Below are 22,255 nucleotides of genomic sequence, written 5' to 3'. Positions count from 1 at the left end.
GGTGAGTGGGCCAATGAGGAATGCCATCGTTTGATTGAAGTTTGGGGTATCTTCTCATTAAAGCCTTATGTGAGACAGGCAGAGAGAGCAGGGAGTGAGTGAACTAGCCTTAGCTCATGCTCAGCAATGATTCCAGCTCCTCTTTTATGCTTTCTAGACTTTTCCACTTCCTGTTGAAGCTGGCACACCCACTCATCTCCTTCAGCCACAGTGCCTTTGAGGTGAGTGGTTTGCCAGTGCTCACAAGCCTGATTATTGAGGGATAGCTGTGCATTTGTTCCTTTGGTTTGGTAACTCACATCTTATCCAGGCCACACTGACCTGAGCACCCGTCCTAACCCGTGACTGTGTGGAACCAAGGCGTTAATAGACCACGGGAGGATTTGCACACTGAACTTGAACTCTTCACCTCTTTTAGGTCTTGCACAGCACTGTAATTATGTCGTGGAAATGCCATGCAGAGCTGCAGTTATTCCTCGGTGTCTCCGCAGGATGAGACGCAGTGGAATGACCTGCCTTCAACATGAGCCCTCGACAGTAGAATCTGCTATTACAACCTGCTAACAGATATTTCAACATGTTTGTTTTTCTTAATCACATAGACGTGAAGCGGCTTAAAAAGATTGCCCCTGAGATACCCTCCATACCGTCATAAATCAACTTAGCAACGAGGAGGCTGCTGCCATGAGGCATTTTAGAGAAACCAACCCCAGCATGTTAAGCTGAGGAGTCGGTTTCCTTTAGGTCCCACCTCCCACCTGGTGCCTTGCGCTTAGCACAAGGACTGAGCATCTCACAAGTATCATATAATCAGGCTTCTTTCCCCCAGGGCTGAAAGCAGGAAAGGGGTTCTGATGCAGAAAAAAGTCTGCCCAGACAAAACATAGATTGTTTCCTTCCATACAATGCACAATGGTCCATTTGCCAAATAAAGTTCCTCTTTTTAGCACACACAGCAGGTTTGTGTGGGATGAGAAAACCCTGTGGCGCTGTTAGAAGGAAGGAACAAGTGTTGCGTATATCCTAGCCAAATTGTCGACACGTGGGATTTTGTCTATTTGGAGGATGCCCCCCTTCGTTGTGCATCATCTTCTTCTTGCATGGTTGTCAACCATCAGAATTTTGTTAAACTATGTTTAAAAATGCACAGAATGTTGCTCTGTCAGTGATCTGTAACTGTAAATAGATGATAAACTCCTATGATGCTTTGATAACTTTAATGAGCAAAAAATATTGTGGTATGTTAGCAAATGAAGTTTAAAATGGCTCTCATGTCAGCAGATTGAAAAAAATGTTATTGCTACAAGTCATTATCAGTGAGACATTATAAAAATTCCCAGGTGAGATAAAGGGATCAAACACCTAGTGTAGCTATAAGTTCAGTATTGTTCATTCAGTGAATGGACTGTTTTGTTGAATTTGCTGATGGGTCTGGTAAAGTTCTGCCAATTTCTTAAAATCTTGTGAAAAGCTCAAAAGAGTGTATCCAAAGTCAGATACTATTCCTCTGTACCATGGTGCTCCATTGTTGCCCAGAACTATTAAAAACACATCCATGGGCCACACTGTCGGCCACATGGTGATGAAAATATGCGCCCACTGGATTCCTCCATTACCATGTAGTTTATTTTTGCTCAGTTCCACATACAACATCCTGCATCCTGCTAGAAATACTAACCACAGCACCAAATGTGTATTCATTTACAGATGATCTTACATGTTCAAGGAAAGAACCAAAAATGAAAGCTACATTTATTGTTTCAATGCAAGAGGCTATACGCATGAAACTGACATTAATGACATAAAGATGCTACCGAGAACATAGTTTTTGCTGACCATCAGTGGTTTAAACTTCTCTCTTTAGGCATTTACCAGGCAGCAGCTTGGTTAACGTGCTATTTTACATCTGTTAGCTTAGCGGTTACTAGTGGCTTATCCCTCCCTCTGCTCCTCCTTGGCCGCTTCTTGCACACTTTGTAGCTCAGATTTCATAAGTTTGACTGTGAAGTGGAGCCAGGAGGAGGGGAGGACACGATCATTCTGTGATTGTGTACTTGAAATGCATTCTGGGATAGCTGCTTGTCCCAAGTCTAAACAAGTTAACTCCTGATGTGTCCTTGATAAAAATGGGCAGGCAAAAAATCCTTCTCTCTTTCAAAAAATAAATAAATAAATGAGGTGACAAAAAATAAAATAATAATAATAAGGCAACTCATTTGAGTTTTCCTGAAGGCTTTGTTATACCTTTTCTACATCTGACAAGGTGTAGAGAAAAGCCATGTCTGCAGAGGCCTCAGGATACAGCACCTTCTCTCATTTGCCTTTTTAACATAACCGATGCTTTTACATCTTTATTTAGTTCCAATTCAGAGAGTGATTGAAAAAAAAATACTGACACAAAGTTCTGACACACCCTAAACACTATGCACTTATTACTGGACTGAGTTTTATACATGTATTGAATCAAGCATGCAGGCTCTGCGTAGATAACAACGTTTACGTATATATGAAGTGAAGGTGTACTGCTTGTGCGTATGCCTTCAAAGGTGCATCAAAAATTTCACAAAGAAATGTGGTTCAGAAGAATTCCAAATTTTAGCAGGGGGAAATTCATAAGCAGAAGAAACCTAGTTCGTAGATGGCTCTGCAGAATTTTCTGATATGTATGTATTGTGCAAGACCAGTTACTGAATCCGCTGCATCTTTGTGAACCACCAGAAATGCACATTGCAATGCATATTATCGGAAATGCGTAAGGGTTTCAAGGAAATATGGAAAAGTGGTGAAAACATCATTCATTCGACAATGCAGGATGCAATAAGAATGTGCGTGGTGACACGTAGCAGTAGACTTCAAACACCCACTTAAAGCACATTTAAAAACAACAAAAGTTGATCACATCTTAAGGAAGTACTGTATTTGGTATTTAAGATGACAAAAACAAACATTGTAATTCATAGATAATATACCTGTTTACATACATTTTAATGTCATCTAAACAATAGATAACAGGTGTAACACGGAACATGTCTGACCACACCTAACAGCATGCATCAATGATACTGGACGTGGTCAGAGGTTAAAACCGTCTTTGAACTTTCAAACAGGGCAGGCAATGAATCACAGATTTCGAGCTGGGACAATTTAATGAACAGGGTAGCAACCATTTGATGAAAGTTAAGAGAGAGAGATGGACACATTATCAAAAAAAAAAAAAAAAGCTAGCTCCTCTTCTACTTTCCCTTACCTTTCCTACAATTCAGTTTTATTCACTCTGAATGAATGCCTCTGTTGTCCAATATAGAAAAGATTTCCATCTGTTATATCACGAACAGCTAACAAATATATTCTGTTTGATAAAAATTTCCGTTTCTGTGAAAGACATAGCTGAACTTCATGGGATATGCTCTTACAGCATTTTAAATGTCCACTGCCTCGTGCATGCCTTAAACACGCCTCGGCTGATGATCACTTTAGCAGTGTAAAGAATACCACATGAGCTGCGACTCTTCTCAGCTTCCACCATTTTATCAAGCTGTAGGATCAAAACTGTAAGTTTTCAAGTTATAAAAATCTACAAAGATTTCTTTGTTTCTGTGTCTGCAGACAATGTCTCTGTACTCACAGTGACAAACGTGACAAATTAAACACATAAATATTTTATGTGTACAGCACAAAAAGGGACGAAACACAAGATGCTTGAGTTTTCTACAAAAGGGTAACTTAGCAAATGGGCTAGCCCAGAAATTGTCATTTTAAACTTTCAGATAAAACCTCCCTGGAGGAAACAGTAACACAAACATCAATCACAGTGGCCTGCTGGTCACAAAATCAAGTTTGAAGTTCCTTAAGGTTTTTCAAACCATGAAATGAATATAAACCCCTGGCTGCCTGGATAAACACACAGCACACACTCAAGGAACTACAGCGCAGATACTTTTCACCTCCCTTTGACTAGGTTTTGACACAAAAACTGTTTGGTTAGGTTAGGGCAGAGATCAGCAACAGAAGACTTTTGTTATTAAAGGATTTACCAAGTTAAAGGATATGGAAATGGTTGAAAGGAGGCTTGATTTGAAATTGGAAAAGGACAGCCACCTGTGAGTGTTCAGTGTTTTAGTAACCCTTCCATCCACCCGACCTCCTTCAACACCACTTGAACGCAGACAGATGAAGAAATCATGTTTACTCTAGGACTCATGTTTACTTTAGGAGGCAAGCTGAGAGTATTGCTTCACAAGAACAACAACATTAGGAGTACAATGAGTATGAGCTAATGTGTAGTGAGATGATGATATGAAAATAATCCAACATTAGAGAAGTAAGCAATGTATGAGATATTACTGAAAAAATAACTCCAAACAGGGGGAAGGGAACCCCAACATTAGCTTTCTACTGAAGCACCAGAAAGACGGTAGCTGGTAGCTGCAGAGAGTGGTGGGGACAACAAAATATTGATTGTTGGCACCTTGCTTCCTCCCATCCAGGACACTCAGAACAAAAAATAAATAAATAAAAAATACCTGCCCCACCTACATCCACCATGGACTGTTCTCCAGGGAACAGGTTTAGCAACATCTGGATCCGAACCTAACAAGTTCTGTAACAGCTTCATCCCACAAGCTCTGATCACAAAAGAACCATTGTAATACCTCATCTAATCTTCTACAACCACTTCTCCTCATCAGGGTCGTGGGGGTTGCTGGAGCCTATCCCAGCTGTCCATTGTAATACAGTTTTATTCTAGTGTGCACTGCTGCTGTAGATCAAATTACAATAAACAAGTCCAAGTAAAAAAAAAGAAAAAAGAAAAAAAAAAGAAAGTCTAAAGCCTAAAAGCAGTATGGGGAAAAAAAAGTGTTCAGCTTTTTATATGTTTACGAAATGTGCATCAGAGACAATGATAGTGAATACTTTGCGTATATGAATATGAAGAGAACATATACCATAATGTCTTTGATGGCAGGTTTGTTCCTGAAACACTCTTCTTACTTAATGTTCTTCTTGTTGCTAACAACAGTGTTAGCGTTACAGCTGGCTGCCACTGTCAGCCTGGCTACCGTCCACGCATAGTATGGTAAAGGCATTCATCGGTTTCACTGTGCCTCTTCACTTCTTTCTCCTTTTCTGACTGCTTTGAAAAAATGGGGGGGGGGGGGGGGGGACCACAGCCCTGTCCTTTTTCTGCCACATACTTTTTTTTGCTCTTTGGTCCCAAATCAAAAATTAATTTCCCCTGGGTACTGTCACAGTGAGAGCAGGACCTGTAGCAACACATCTACACCTTTCACTTTATGGTGTCACTATTTTATGGCCATTCTAACAGCATTTGCTTCATAATAAAGTTATAACAAAAACAAATAAAATAAACCCTGACTTCATCTTAGGAAAGAAATGTGGCCACATCCTTTTTATCCAATATAATTTTATGCATAGCTGACTTACAATACTACAATACCGTTTTACATTCTTCTCTTGGCACAAAGGAGAAGTGTTGGTTGATATACTGCTGTTGGCTAGGCTAGTTAGCTGGTATCTTCTTGTTGGTTGCTAGTTGGTAGCTAACTGCTAGCCTGCTGGTCAGTTTTTTCAGTCGAACTGGGCATCTAAATGTGTTTTGTCTTGGATCTTGGCAGAGGGGAGTTGACATGTAGTTGCATATCCCATCACTTCTTACCTGCTGCTGTTGGCTAGGCTAGTTTGCTGGTGTCTTCTTGTTGGTTGCTGGCTGGTAGCTAACTGCTAGCCTGCTGGTCAGTTTTTCAGTTAGACTGGGCTTCTAAATATGTTTTGCCTCAGATCTTGCCACAAGAGATTGTAACATCTCATCCTGTGTGATAATGAATGGAATCCCTCCCATGTGGTTCCATGTTTGGGTATAAATGCTTTTAAAGGTACATTTCACTTGGACAGTGTATGGATAAACGTGTGCAGGGTTAACACAAAGTAATTGCTCCTGTTGTGGAACTCCTCTAAAGCCAGCAGTATTGCATGTATAGAAAACAGGACTGTCTTTTGGCGTCTTTGCATTAGAGGACATGACTTATTAAATTAAATAAGAAACTAAACATGATTTTTCCACAGAGAAGTAATCCACAACTTGTTGCTAGCTGATTGCCAAATGACTGGAGGAAATTGACTCACTACTTGGCTTTTAGTGAGCTATACCTCAGGTACAGCGCTAGAGTCTCCACTCATATGTCGGCTTTTAGCACTCCAAAGTGTCAAAGCATCCCATTTTAGGTGACAAAGCATTATCACACATCTAATATCCAACTACATGGGTGGGGGTGACTAAGAGCATCGCTTTGACTGAGAACAGGACACCCCTGCTAAATACTTAAATATCCAACACAACCAAGCTGCTCAGCTTTTCTGAGCCAACCATGAACTTTAACAGACTCGAATGCGCATCAGAGAGCAGTGATCTACACATCAAGCATCGCTGTGAAAGCATTCAGTTATCCGATCATTCTGCACTTACTCCCTAATTATTACCTATGTGGAAAAGCAGCCGTAATATACCGTGACTCGTTTGGTTCCCAGACTCCTCTCAACTCTCTGGACTCATGTGGGCTAAGAACACACACCACTGGGACTGTGTATTGGAACCAGTGCCCCACACCTCTTATTCACATCTTCATTGCCTCACAGACATTATGGACTTTTCTCAGCAGAAAACAACCTCTGACAGCATCAGACAGTCGTGTCAAAATGCAATGGCTGTTCAGTTCAATGACTGGGGAAAACACGAGTGGAGGATTGATCTTCAAAGTACAACATTTTGACATAAACATATTCTCACCATGCCCTCTCTACTTCTTTTTTTCTTTTGCTGTTCGTGTAAACACCTATGTGGCTTTTTCACATAGTGCAAGCCACGAGAAGCTTTTACCTTTGTAATAAATGCAGTAAGTATAAGTATGCAGTTTTAAGGTCAAAAGAGGATATTTTTTTCAGACCTTTATATCTAGATGTGTCATATTGGTGATCCGTCAGGGTGAGGTCAAAAAAGGCATAATAGTTTGGTTTATAAGATACTGACTCACTAGTATGTTAATATTAGCATGTAGCTTCATACTGCCTCCTACACTTGCCTGCGTGGTTAAATGTGACTTCATGTTGTTGTGCAGATGCAGAGCAGCTTCATGAAGGTTTCATCTTGGTCTGAATCTTTCCTCTAAGTCCACTGAGCCAAATGTTTTTGGCTCTGGATATCCACTAGGATAAATATGAACAGCTAGAATGTTGTACCCTGCACAATAATTAACTACAATAACTACCACTCAAGCTAACAACACTTTAGGCCTGGAATCTTTTTATTCATCACTTCTAAATAATGATGTTAATAAATGTAATAAATTAATTTTCCTCTATTAGATTAGCATGGTTTAAAAATCCTTGCTGGTCCCGAGGTATAAAAGCCAGTGACTGACAATCTAGATGCAGACATCATGTGCTGGCACCAGTACAGGGCCCCTGAGTATAAAAGCTGTTCCCTGGTCAGAGTGAAAAACCTGCTTTGTGCTGAATCAAAAAGCCCTTGCTGCTTTTGCTTTTCTCATCTGGCAGCATATCTCTGACAGCGGTTCCAGGAGCCAGACTCTCACCACCACCGCGCTTCCCAACCCTGAGCCCCCCTCACTTCCCCCGCTCATTTCTGTCCATTAGAAATCCAGAGAGGGAGGTTTAGCTGAAAACAAACAACAACAAACAAAAGACCAAAGTGGGGCGAGGAGTGCTGAACGGGGGATGCAGAGGGAGAACTTCTGTGTGAAATAATTGCGAGGAACAATTTCAAACAGATGTCTGTTTGGACTTGGCCCTGGACTCGTGTCCCCGTTAAATATAGTGATTTGATTGGAAAACAAGCAGTGCGAGATGGGCTGGCGGCCAGCCGGACCATTCGAGGGCTCTCTAATGACCCCCGAGGGTCGCGGGGTCGTCAGAGTAAAAGCAGATCAGAGAGGATGTGGGGCCAGTGGCCAGGACAGGGCCCATAAATCTAGTCCATTCTCAGAGGAAGCTATCTTTTTTTCACTTCACCATCAGAATTAAAATACAATCACACTCGTCACATTGTGCTCCCTCCAGTGTGCAAAGGTTATAATTCAGACCTAGACAACAACGAGCAGGCAGAGATGGGAGGTTGGGTTGGGTGGTAGTGGACTTTTGGGAGGAAGGTCAACAGGGTTGTGTATTTCAGGCTGGATGAGAACCACTGCTCGTGGGGTTGTGGGAACAAAACTTGAATTATAAATCCATATATTCACACAATGTGTGATTGCAAGGACCTAAGCTGAAAATGCTGGAAAACAGCTTGAAATATCTTAAATATCCTGACGTTAAGAAAAATGTTTACTCCAATCCTCTAAATCCAGTTTGTCTTCTGCAGCAACGTATCATGAATGGGGCGCATTATACAAACAGGATTTGTGACGGCCAAATCTCCGGCGGCATAGCCGACCATGAGTTTTTCTTCCAATTTTCAGCTGGCTCAGCTTTTCACAGATGTGTTAGCGCAGGGTGGACAGCTGCACTTTATGGCAGTATAGTGCAAGATGATCAGGATCATTTTCCTCCGCGGAAGGAACACGCGCGCTTTTCAGTTCATCAAAAATAAAAACTTCACCGGGCTGCCAGAGAAAGAGGCAGAGAGAAGAGGGGTCCTTCCTGCTGCAACAAAGGCCTCAGTCAGAGGGAGCTGTGAGATCAGTGCCGCACAGCCCCAATACGCTCTCTGCAGGGGAGGAAGCAATTTGTCAAAATTCCTCTGACACACACACAAGTCACATATTGCACAGCATAGTTTTTAATGCAATCAATGTCTTGACTCAGTACCCTTTCAACAATAAGAAGCAGGCAATACTATCTGGTTTGTCAGTTATACTAAAGATGCCTTGCAGCAAATAGATGATGTTTAAATATTAAGCTAAATACTAAAGATGGTGTTTGATTATTAAAACCTTGGCATAAAAAGCAGCTACTTTATAAATAATGTGACTATGGAATAAGGAAGGATGAAACCGGGATAAAACTGGCAATAGTTCCCTGTCAACAAACCTAATCAATTCCCAAGTCTTGGAAGTGCAGTGGTGGTGGGGACTATTTTCAGGTGCAGAATATTGATATGACACACTTGATATGATGTTGAGATTTTGTGGCACCAGGACAGAGAAATACAGGATGAACTGAAAAGAAAAATGAATGTGTGTGTGTGTGTGTGTGTGTTGATGATCACAAAGTTAACATGTCATCCTGTGCATAAGTGCGTTTCCTGGATGCGTTTGATTGAATAGTTTTTGTACAACACAGGAGATCAGTGATACATGTATATGGACTCCCTCTTAAAATAATGGCCCAAGTCATTTTTTCAGGTTTCTTCAGAATCCAGATATAATGATAGTATATGCTATTTAAGCCATTACATTACAAGGGTAGAATCAGATGTGTTTGACTGAAGATGTAAGCGTCATCAAGAGGAGATGATTTAGGCAAAAATACATATGTGTACGTACATATATATGACACATATTATTTGGATTTGTCGATTTTACGTATGTCCTGAAATTCTTTGCGATTTCCCTTCACACGGCTAAAATGAACAACTGAACTAGAATGAAGTAATCTTACTCTAAGCGTGTCACTAACTGCAGCCTTGCATATTAAAGTTAATTCTGATCATATGTTGTTGTGGAACTCCATTGTATGCAAGTATGCTAAATATCGTGGGGAAAACTAATGCATGGGTGAAAATGTTTCCGGACTGTGTGTTTTCCAATGAAAATGTTTGCTTTCAGTTTTTCTCACGCACTATGAAGATGTAACTGCACTTTGGGACAGGGACAAACAGATGCATGTTCAACAGCCTCTTGAACCTTGTTGACCCTCAGTGTCAAAGTTTTTGGTGTGAGTGGCAGATCACACTGGCACACTTCTACTGCCCTAGAATTAGTTGTTTAAATGCTGTGTATTGCAAAATAGCAATAGAAAGTGAAATGGATATACTTGTATGCATTTCATGTGGGAACTCTTTGCATGTGCTGCATAGGGCTGGCTGTGGCTCAGTATGTGGGGTTATCCATGAACCAGATCCCTTGTATACAGACAGCATGCCGAAGCGTCACTGAGTAAGTCACTGAAGCCAAGATGATAACAGTGCTGGTGTGTGAATCAGTGTTGACGAATACTCACGACGATTCCACCTCTGACTCTATACTGCGCCTAGGTTGCCGATTGCGCAATCTCCCTTTCACTACAACATGCAAGGAAAAAGACACACCAGAATAACCTTTTGACCCCAGTAGATGACCTCCTGAAGATTCTGTTCAGCCATGCGTCACAGTGATAGTTAAACTTAGGGCTATCATCTGACTCACTCCTTCTTGGAGTGAAGGACCAACACAGGGCAAACCAAGGAGACAAATTAGCTAGCTATTAGCATTTTACACTCAAGGGCCTTCACAGTAGAAATAATACAGTGCTTGTCTTAAGCACAGAAAAACAAAAATTCACCTTTGTGTCTTTTCTTTCATCTGTATTCTTTCTCATCTCTAATTTGGACATGCATCTCTTGCTGATGTTTATCACTTGTTGAGCCATCTGCTGCTTTGACATCCGTGTGACACAGTCTAGGCGTGTCTCTGGAGGCTGAGGACCCGAGCCACAAAGTAACATACATATTCAGCGACACGCTCTGCACCTCACTTATCATCTTGACCCACATGGTAACGCAACATCTGTAGAAGTCCAGATGCTGGTGCGCACGCGGGTCTCCACAGAGCAGAAGTAGGTAAATGAGAACGAGATGAAAGAGAGCAGTTGTGGCCTGTTGACCACTCAAACCTCTGGTAGCACAGCAGAGTCAGACTCGCCATTGTCCTGGGACTACAGAGTTCTTCTGTGCGGTGACACTGCAACTGCAACTGATTGGATGCATCGTCCTCCTCCAGCCTGGGGTCCACTTACAACCATCTGTCTTTTTGTGTGCTAAAATTTATTAGCAATCAATTAACCAGAATTCTGAAGTCGGTTTTTCAAATGTACATATTCTGACATCAAAGTTCCCTAATGCCAAGGCAAGAAAGTTAGATACAAAATAGAAAAAGGTAATTGTGACAATGTGATTTGTATAAACAGGATTAAAGAGAGAAATGTGTCTGAAAACAAAATGATTCCAACTTTATGGGCAATAGTGTGTATAAGAGTAAATATATTGAGGCCGCAATATATATAATATTTACATCACATATATGAAAAATACCTGAGATATGTGTATTTTATTTTCACAAAATGAAATGATGGATGATAAATAACTACATTTCCTGAGAACAAAGACAGAGACGCAGTAACAGGCATCTGAAGCGCTACAGTACGGTCTAGTACGGCTATGATTAAAAAAATGATCTATGTGGTCTTTTCTTCTTTTAAATCTCTGCTAAGACATACTTTTATCAGATAACCTCTCCTGAATTTAATTGTGCTTTGAGATAATTTCTTTTTCTTATTGTATTTTGTGTGTTTTATAGTGTTATACTTTGTTTCATGTGACTGTTTTTAAAACAAAATGTTACATCTCTGATAAGCACTGTTTAATGATGTTGAAAGGGTTACAGAAATAAAGATTATTCTTAGTATAACATTTATTTTTATTATACTTGTTCTCATAAAACTCTGTTTTCCTGTGCTATCCATGTTTCATTCAGTGGCTCATGTCACGATCAGCATTTAAATTATCAGATTAAATGGAATTGCATTCTAAGTGAACTCAGGTTTGCTTTAGCAGTAATATTGTCTAAAATGTAATCAGCTATCCTCATTTTGTCTGAGGGTGCTGAACACTGGAACACTGCTAAATGTTGCGTCTTCTTAAATGAATCATGAGCAGTCACACACTCAAAACCCAGAAGTTTTCTAATTTCTGTGCTTGCGGCGCCCTCTTGTGTGCAATGCAGGGAAAATTGTATTTGTTATGAAAGTGAACAAATATTTGTAAAAATTGGACTAGGTTCATAGGCCGTGAATTACAACTGGCTAGCTGACTAGAATAATGAATTCATACATATTGTAGCATTGTTACAATAAACTTTATTAGAAAGTAAAAGGATTTTAAACAGTTCATGTTCATTGAAGCTTTTCATAAATTGCAAAACAGCATTGTTTGAATAAAATGACAAAGGTACTGTACTTCATGATGATGAAGGTAAAAATAATTGAATTTCAAACATCAAATACATCAATGAATAAAGAAAACAACAGAAGAGCAAAATGAGTAACCTTTTAATATCTGGTCAAAAACAAGAGCTGAATCAATAATGTTATCATGATTTCAAAATAAAAGAATTAAAAAAGTCCAATGTTCATCACTGTCTCTTGTGGAATGCAAACACAAAACAAACACTTTTTTATTTTAACAAAATAAAGGCATTGTACTACAACACAATAAAGGTAAAAAAGAACTGCCTTTCAGTGTTGGATACAAAAAAGACACTCACTTTTAAAAACCCATTTAAAATTTTAAAACATTGTTCAAACATTATTTAAAACAGGTCAATTGTATCAATATAGGACCATTTTTTTTGCAAAATGTATTATGTTATGTATTATGTAACTATATTCAAGTCTCAGCGTTTTAATAAAAAATAAAGAAAAAACGTAAAAAAGATCATCAGTGCCACGTCAGCAATAAAAAAAATGGTAATGTTCATATTGTCCTCCAATTTGACTGTCTGGCATGTTTCTATATCACAGATTGTTTTATAAATGCTGTCTACAACCTACGGATTCTGCAAAGACATTTCCGATATATAGTGATTTATGATAACAATATGATAACAAACTATATTTCAGGCTGTATAAAGTAATTTTTGATCTGGGAGGACAAAAGTTGCATTGTCAATGAGGAGTAACCCAAGACTGAATATGTATGATTCATTTGCTGACATCAACTAAAAACACAGAATGTTGGAACAGATTCCTTCAAAGGTTTTGTTCAACATCAAGGGCAAGAGGGCCTTTCATCGTGAAACCAATGAAGAATGACACTTTTGAACCCTCGCCATGTCCACTTATCTGACTTCGGTACATTGGAGCGACTTCGACCTTCAGATCTGCGCAAGTATCTGCCAATATTAAGTTGCCCCTGACCTCACCCGTGACCCTACAAAGGAGCTCCACCACCTTCTTCTCTTTCCATATTTTGCCATTCCCCCACATGGAGGCAAACTGCTCCTGCCCAGCTGTGATGCATTTCTTTATCTCACCAATGTGTACCAGTTGTCCATAGCCCTGCTTCTTCCCTAGGAGAAAATGGACAATGGGGCTCTTGCCATTGTACACTTCGTTCATCTCAGTGTAATAAGAGTGCTTCATCTGTGAGATGTACTTTCCCAGACTTCGCCATTTTGACCCATTTGGCTGTGGCCAGAACAGCACAACTGCAATGAACAGCCATGACAAATTGTCACCTAGTGGAATTTGTTCAGACTGAACTTTGATGAGGAAATCTATTAACTGCTGGTATGGCAGAATTTGTTGTGATTCCAGTTTGATACAACTCAACACAACATTGACATAGATGAAGTTGATTCTCTCCTTTGCAGTTGGGTTTTGCTCACAAAGAAAGTAATACTGTCTGGCAATCTTCTCCATCATTTCGGTTGAGATGTTATTTGAGAGACAATTGAGAATCCCAGAATAAGTATCAGCTTTGTTCTTCTCTAGGAACTGTCTTGTCTGGTGTAGTTTCAGCTTGTTATGAAGCATTTTATTCTTCCAAAGAGATGCAGAATCTGTCTGGCAAAAAAGCTTTGCATACTGTCTGAAACATCTGAAAAGCTCATTTTGGGAAACTTGCTCACGACTGTCCTTCATTCCAAATCTGGAACCCAGATTCACGTAAAAATTGTCAAGGAAGTCAAAGTGTTTTTTCATCCGATATTTGAGGCTGCAGAGTAGATCCTCAAACTGATTTAGAATAACATAATAGGGTCTGTTTTTGGTGCGTCTGGGATCTTGTCTTTCTACATCCTGAACTTTAACCTCTCCAGAGAGAACCTGGCTCATTAAGTCATGACGGACAGCGTCAGAGGAAAACACAGGGGTCTTTTCCAGCACTTCAATGACAAGTACTCCAACCTGAATTTCTCCCAGACATCCTGCTGTATTGAAAGGGCAGTTATCTGTTTTGATTTTTGATCTCTGAATTGACTCCTTCTTTGCAAGGTTCTGTGTTTCCTTGAATGCTTCTATGGCCGACTGAGCCATTTTCAGAAACATGTACAGTTTGTCTGAAATGATGGGCTGTTCTTTGTGGTTGGCGATGGAATACTTAAGCTCATGCTTAATAACTTGTGCTGATGTGTCTGCAATATAGGAGCTGTCTTTGGAAAGGCCTTTTGCTTTCTCTGCCCAGACTTTTGCCTCTGAGAAATCTTTCTTTTTCAGGTAATAGTACCTGGCCAGTAACTGACAGACAATGGCATCTTTGTCAAATCGTTTAGAGGCATTTTTTAGCACTATCTCTTCCAGTCCAGGTGTATCATTTGCAATGTCTTGAATGAGCGGAGAGAACTTGGATTCCTCTTCTACAGAATAATCTCTCCTCACCAAAATGTGGTGAACATCTTGCAGGAGATTGCCTTTCCCTTGTGTGCTCTCATAAAGTTTGTTTGTAGTCAGTAGAAGGTCAGTAATTTCAGCTTTCTTCACATTGTGTGTTGTTGTAAGTTCCTGCAAACATTGCTTCGCAATACTTGAATGAATAATTTTCACAGCAGTGAATACCACATTTCCCTCCACTGAGCACCTGGAAATTAAAGTGGAAAATTTCAAGAATCCATCTTCAACTTTGATGGTTCCACAAAATGGTTTTGGTTGAAGTTCAAGAAATTCCTCACACAGAGAGACAGAGAGAGTGGCACCCTTGCAGTAAACATTCAGCAGAACTAAAACAGCCAAGAGTTGTGCATGTTTCTGGTTCATGTTGAAGCTCTTCAGAGTGTTGCGGACCACACCCTCAATATACTCCGACTTAAAGTTCCTCTTCATAATCATGAAACCATAGAATGTTTCAGCATTCCTGTGCGTTTTCTCTATTTCTACAAGTTTTTCCTCAAACATTTTCTGTTCCTTGTCAGAGAGATTATTCCCAATGAACACAGTATCTGTTGTTGGTTCAATCAGTTCAGGGGATTCTGACCTCATGCAGTTTAGGAGAATTATTTGTGCAGTCTTGGACTGAACGTCATTTTTTGCACATTCTTTTTCAATGAGCTGCTGTAAGTCAAACACTTTTTCCATATCATCAAAGTCATCTATCATCAGCAAAACAGGGACTCTTATTGACTGCTCCTCGTGGTCATACATTAAAAGCTTGACCACTTGCCCAGCTACTTCAGTAAAGTCAGCGTTGTTGTTCTTGAGCACAGCACAACGGAATCTGTCCCGATGAGCCCATAATGTGTGCATGGCCAAAGTTGTCCCACCACATCCAGGTACATGCATGAGGTTCAGCAACACACAGGCTTTTCTCAGGGTGCACAAATCTGGTAGGACTGTGTTCATTATGTAGTCAAACTTGTCTCGTTTAATGAATGGTGTAGATCCAGGCTGCTCAGAGAAAAAGAAATTCCACCATGACACTTGTCCTCCCTTGTAGAAGTTCTCCTCTATGACAATTTTGTCCTCATTTCCTCCTTCACACTGGTTCACAGAGAGAACTCCTAAAGTATTGAGGCTACGCTCCACTTTCCTCTCAAGAAGCACGTTGCTTCCTCCACCACAGGGTAGGAAACGTTTGGATCTGCGGTTCTTTGACCAAAGACTAAGGATAGTACCATTGACTTCTGCAAAACTGAGCTCATATATGCATCTACCAGAGATGTTAACTCCACACCGAGTATCAATGAGGTCCCTCCAGGACGTAAACGCTTTTTCATTGTCACATACACAAAGGATTTGCTCTGTGCCTCTGAGCTCTTGCCAGAACGTACTAAACGTCTCAACAAGGGGGTCCATCTTCTCATTCACTCTTGACAAAAGTAAGAAAATGACAAGGAATTTCTTGTTTGGAAGAACATCTTTCCGACACAAGAAAGATATCACATCTCGAACCGAGGCTCCCTTGTCCATCAACCACTGGTCAATGTCGGAGGGGGCCTCATCCTTAATGCCTCCATTGCAGAATACCCAGCTGGTGTTTCGAGTTAATTTCAACTTGTTTGCAATGTCCTCAACTCCTTCAGTAATTTTATACTGTGCTGGTACATGGACACTTACTGTGCTATGCTGGTCAATGTAATGATGCAATCCATGTTCAGCTGATTCAGGATCAAAGTCTAAAACAGCTATTGGGTTGAGTTCTACAAGAAATCCTAGAGATTCAAACTGGCTTGAATGTGATTTGTTAGTTACTATCACATACTGCTCAAAGTGAGATTTATCTAAAGACAAGGAGCCCCCGGTTATCATCTGACCTAATCTAGAGCCTTGAGTACTGCTTCTTATCACACTGAGGTGCTTCTCTTCTGCTTCTCTTCGGAGTTGTGATCGTTGTGCCATACTCTCAACAAACTGGTTGTACTCTCTCATGGATTTGGCAGATGTGGTTGGTGCGAGAAGATCTCTGCTACTACCACCATCTCGGATAAAGAAACATTTTGATGGTGTCTCCATTTCTTTAACTTTAGCTTTTTTCTTGCCTTTTTTTGTGTCCATGTTGGTGTGGTAGATGTTTTCTTCACACACTGTTGAATCAGGAACTATGTCCACTTCTATCACACATTTGTCAGATGACATCATGTTCTTGTTGAGAACTTCAACAAATCGAGGTGGTTTGATGCATGTTTGAGCAGCCTGTTTGTGTTTGTGCTCAAAACAACGATTTATGGCAGATTTAAGTTCATTTGCATAAGCCTCTTTGTCCCCAACAACCACCCCCAACACCTGGCCATGGATGAAGTCTGGCTTGTCCCCTATTCCAAAGTGTATGGTGCCATTAGTGCGGCAATTCATGCAGGCAGCTGCAAAGCGAATAACCTCAGCAGTGAACTTGCTCATTTCAGTTTCTTCTGTCGTGTTGATGAAAGCTTTGTACTCATGGCAAGGTTCTATCATGTCTGAGGCACCTGACTCTGTAATATCAAGAACGCTGTTCTCCATGTATCTGAATGTATCATGGTATCTACAAAATGGATAAGGTTTGCATGGTTTCCTAGGTTGATTGGTAGAGCTTGTTGGCTCCTCCTTCTTCATTTGTACTACCTCATCTCTAGCATGAATGATAATTTTTGCTGGTCCAAGAGTCAAACCAATATTCTTTAAGTCTGTTGCATCTAAAAGCAAAAGACTATGCCCATTAATGTCCTGCTGAAAGAGTATGTCAGCAACCGTGTCATCCACACCATCCAACTTGAGAGCCCACTGTCTCACATGATGCTTACTCCAATCCTTGAGGTCAAGTGAGAGATCCTCCTCCTGACACTAAAATAAAAAATATATAGTAGTTCTTTTTCCTAGTTTTACAATACTCCACATCCATAATTTACAGTTAAAATGTGATATAATGATTATGTTTACTGATATTATTTCCACTAATCTTTACCTTCTTTTCATCCCGATCTGCCATTGCAACGTGGCTCCTTGGTCACAAATGTAAATCACTAATGCTGCAAACATTTAGAAAGGGCCATTAATGGAGGACTAAATATATCATAGATATCAATGAAAAACTAAACATTTCAGCTTTACCTTAATTCATTGTGAACATCCATTGCAGCTGATTTACTATCACAAATCCTGACCATTAATGCTGCAAAAGAAAGAAGAAATGTTAATGTATAAATACAGCATCTGAGCAAACTTATAGACTTGCCATTCAAATTTAGTAGTCTGATCACTAAACTCATCTTTTACATTACTCATGTTAAAAATAACATAAATTTAACACTAGTGATTGCTCTGTACTCACTATTTTAGAGCACACTGGCTTGCTGGCACATCTTTTTAGATTTAGACTTAGACATGGACGAACTTTAATGATCCACAAGGGAAATTAATTTAATCATCTTTGTCACTGCTTATGCAACCTTTCGCATTGATGAATTGTCGATTTCAAGATGGCAACACTTCATGATACACAATAACTGATAACCAGCATCTCTGAAGCAATTTGATGTTTTTCTTTCAAATTGTTCCAAATAGTGTTTATAGGGAATTATAATGAATAGTGAGGATGGGCTTACAGTGTCAGACATGAGGCTTTTATATACAAATCTTCTTACACCCTACAGTATTAATTCTGGTCTGACACATAAATAGTTAACATTGCTTCTCATCATAAAATGGACGTCATCCAAGTGGAAGAGCCATTTTTTTTTTCCAGAACCAACCCTACAAAGGTATGTGTCTTCATTGTGTAATTAGCTATGCAATAACCATGGCAGAGCTCAGACTACAAATGTAATGTCGTCTCTTACAGCATCTCAGGAATATCATAATAATCTCCCATAATAATACCTGTTTAAACTTTGGTACTGCATGTGTTTGCTCTCTGGTGCCACCCATGGTCACAATAAAATCAGGAAGTAGCTTCAGTGTGTCTGTCCAACAGATGTCAATGCAAATGTCATGTATTTGTTGTTGTTTTTTTGTTTGTTTGTTTGTGTGGCTTGTGGTTTGTTTGTGTGGCTGCTTGTCTTTGTTAAGAGTTAAATCAAACAGATATATTTTAATTGATGGGTAAAAGGTATCCAGATGCAATAAGCCTGGTGCCCTTGGTGTGGCTATTCATCCAGAAAGCCACAAAGCTGTCTAGACGTGTGATAATCAGTTGAGATTTTCTAGGTCGTATTTAGAAGCGGGAATATTAACATAATTAACATACATATAATCAAATAAAGAATGAGGTTCTAGATAATGGGAGGGTCAAGAGCAGATCTGGGCATTTTACGGTCCCGTCCGGCCCGCGGTCAGTCATGAGCACAGATGAACTGTGCATGCAATACGACTGTGTTGCTTTTATTTTGAGCCATGGTGTGTTATTTACGTCATGGCACTGTTAGTTCGTCAACAACAAAAAAAGTAAGATTGAAACAGCTTCTTGCCATCTATTAACCCTTTAAAAGCCTGAACGGATCGCTGGCATCCGTCAAAGCGGCCGATTTTGAATTACCGTAAGTCACAGTGGTTTGCGCTATTGACAGTATTCATTGTGACTGAACACTGGTTAGTTGTGCTTTTGCCTGGAAGACCTTCGTGACATCTCAAGGGTATAACTAACTTTGTTTTTACCAACAAATTCCTCCAAACAAGTCTCTCTTGCTGGGGCTCCGCGATCGTTGCTCTTCAACCTGCAGCCGACAGCAGCGGTGCGTCATCATTACCGTAATGGCAGCGTTTTTTCTAGAAAGCGCAACTTGAATATTATCCATCGAGGAGTTACGGTAATTCAAATACAGCAAGCTTCTCTTTGTGGGCAGACGGACATTCAGGTCTTAAAGGGTTAAACATTTATTGAGATTTATTGAGATACAGAAAATAATTCATGTAGCTATATGATCCATCGAAGTTTTCCAAAGAGGACAAAGTTTCCAACATTCCAATGCGTTATATCCAAAACTACAGATCGATTGTGTTTAATTTTCCTCTTCAACCTACACCAAAACTCTATTTACACAATATTCTTATGTTTCTGATTACCAGTAGCAGCTTATCACCATATATAATTTACTGCTTGTTACAATGGGAGAAAATTAATATTGAGCAGAATAACGTTCAAGTTACCATTTGGTTTGGCCCTCCAACACAGTTCAGATTTTTCATGCGGCCCCCTGTAGAAATTAATTGGCCAGCCCTGGTCAAGAGCATCAACCCCATTTAAGTTTACTTGCGTAGGGTTGATACATGTTGAGAAAGTAGCCATCAGCTGACTAGGAAGGGCAAGAAGGAAACATGTAGCGATTCTGAGAGACAAAATAGAGAACAATGAGGAGCTGTTCTGAAGTGATAAAAGGTACAAAGGAGGGAGTCACAGGATGGGCGCGGTACAGAGCATGTGAGGTCTATGTCAGGGAGGAACAGGTAGGAAGGACTTTCCCTTCTTTCTAGGGCACTGTCCCAGGGGATTGGAGGACCTGAGTGGCCAAGGGTTGGTACCGACCCTTCCACCAACGATGGGAGAGTTAAGTCTAAACCACGACTCCTCCCCACCTGTAGCCAACCAATCATGAAACTACTGAAAATCATCCTTCTCTTGGACGTTGGCCAAGATTAACTGAACAGACAAGGTCCATGCGCATGAATTTCTATATTCCAATACATTTTTGAATAAATAGCTTAAATTGATAACAAGAAGTCGTATGGTGTTTTTTCAGAAGAATTAACGAACACGCTGACAAAGCAAAGGACCTCAGCAGTGAACTTGTTCATTTCACTTTCATCTGTTTCATGAACGTTTTATATTCATGGCAAGGTTCACTTAACTCTGTTCAAGAATGCTGGACTCCATGCATCTACATCTATGATCTATGATACATGTATCATAGTATGTATCATAGTATCTACAAATTAAGGCGAGCTTTGTATCATGAACAATTGTCCACAAAACCAAACCAAAGACAACAGAAACAACCTACCGATCGGTACAAAGACTCTCATCCACTCTCATCCGCAGTGTAACCGTCCTGGGCGTCTTCTTCAAGGCTTAATGTGACAGACTTTCGGAGAAAAGTAAATAAATCACCTCGCACCGACGCCCTTACGTGCTCGCTTTCCGCAGTAAATATGACACTGTGGAAGTAGCTCTCAGATTTTCATTCTGAGGAAACGAAACCTAAATCAACACCTATTGCAGGACTGCTGACTTACTTCCGTGTAGCATATTTTTGGTTAAAAAAAAAAAAAAAAAAAAAGGTATTCACTGTAGTAGTCTACTTTTGATGTTAGTATGGCTGCAACCCGTTCTGTAAAATACGGAATTGTCCTTCATTTATATCGCCAGTTATATGTTGCGTCCCGACTGCATGTCCTACTTTAGAAGACTGTTGTGGTTTGAATAATTGTTTAAGATGTTTAGTTTTTAAAGTCGAATTAAATATTATTTATTTAGTATACAGTAGTATTAGTCAATATAAATATTATATATGGCCATTTACAGAACAAATCACAATGATGGATTAACATCACTGATGGATACTAAATAAATAAATGAATAAACATTGTTGAGAGAAAAGGTTTATATTTAAACGTATGCATATATCCGTTCTGAATAGGCTCAAAGAAGATGCTCAATATGAATGGAAGTCTAAGTGTGGCTGCAGAACATGTTGTCTATCATCAACCACATCCTGCGCAGCAACTTTCCGCTTGATGTATGTATCTATGACAGAAGTTTGTTTATCGTGTTTCTCCTGCTCTTCTTTTCTCTTTATCTTCTCTGTTTCTAACCGGCTGGCCTTCGGCAGATGGGTCCCTCCATGTGAGCTGGGTTCTGCTCAAGGTTTAATCCTGTTAAAAGGGAGTTTTTCCTTGCCACCGTCGCCCTCAGGCTTGCTCTGGAGGTTGCAGACAAATTGCTGTGCAGTATCTTAGCTGTTCCGACTGTACTCTTGTGGACAGAGATGTCTGAAGTTGTTCCTGGAATCTTCTGGAGCCACTCTCCCAGTTTGCGGGTAAAGTGCCCTAATCACCACGGAAACAGTTGTTGCCTTCACCTTATTCACATTTTTTGTAGTTCCCCTTTCAGCCCTTGGTATTTCTCAAGGTTCTAAAGTTTCTTCTTCTGGATGTTGCTTTACTTAGGATTGAGACATCTATTACTACAGCCCTCTTCTGATGTCTGTCCACCACTATAATGTCCAGTTGGTTAGCCATCACCAGCTTGGCATTCTCTATTGGCAAAACATTACATTCAAATGTAGGAAGCAGGTTTGAGCATCCACCCTGACAAACTCTGACTACACTCATTGAACCTGGAGACATATGACCTGTGGGACTGTTGCCCTACATGTAAATGTTGGAGCAATGCAAATGCCACACTGGCTTAGTAGGAAAATACCCCCCACACACAACACACACATGTCAGGAGAACTTTATGATTGGCATGTGATCAAATTGGTAGATATTGCATTGCTTTGCTCCAACATTTACATACATTTATAATAATTGGGTTCAAAACTCATGTAAGCATTCATTGAATGGTCTATATTTAGTATCAGACTGCTGTCTTGACATTTGACAAGTTTTCCTGTCCTACTCC

At 40.1% G+C, this 22,255-nt stretch overlaps 1 protein-coding gene across 2 annotated transcripts; it reads right to left on the bottom strand.

Annotated features, from left to right (window-relative positions):
* Positions 1 to 12,067: 12,067 nt before the first annotated feature.
* Positions 12,068 to 21,449, bottom strand: LOC125017159 (sterile alpha motif domain-containing protein 9-like). 2 transcript variants are annotated; one of them, XM_047600016.1, is made up of 4 exons: positions 20,634 to 21,449; positions 17,749 to 17,809; positions 17,603 to 17,666; positions 12,068 to 17,481 (listed from the first exon to the last, which is right to left on the bottom strand). In XM_047600016.1, exons 3-4 carry the CDS (start codon positions 17,624 to 17,626, stop codon positions 12,979 to 12,981), a joined length of 4,527 nt encoding a protein of 1,508 aa, XP_047455972.1. In that variant the 5' UTR covers positions 17,627 to 17,666; positions 17,749 to 17,809; positions 20,634 to 21,449; the 3' UTR covers positions 12,068 to 12,978. The 2 variants fall into 2 exon arrangements, with proteins under 2 accessions (XP_047455972.1, XP_047455973.1); XM_047600017.1 differs by lacking the exon at positions 20,634 to 21,449 and adding an exon at positions 19,783 to 20,376.
* Positions 21,450 to 22,255: the final 806 nt, after the last annotated feature.

This window comes from Mugil cephalus, chromosome 12, assembly GCF_022458985.1.
Source record: "Mugil cephalus isolate CIBA_MC_2020 chromosome 12, CIBA_Mcephalus_1.1, whole genome shotgun sequence".
NCBI lineage: Eukaryota > Metazoa > Chordata > Actinopteri > Mugiliformes > Mugilidae > Mugil > Mugil cephalus.
This window is presented reverse-complemented; position numbering and strand designations above follow the sequence as displayed.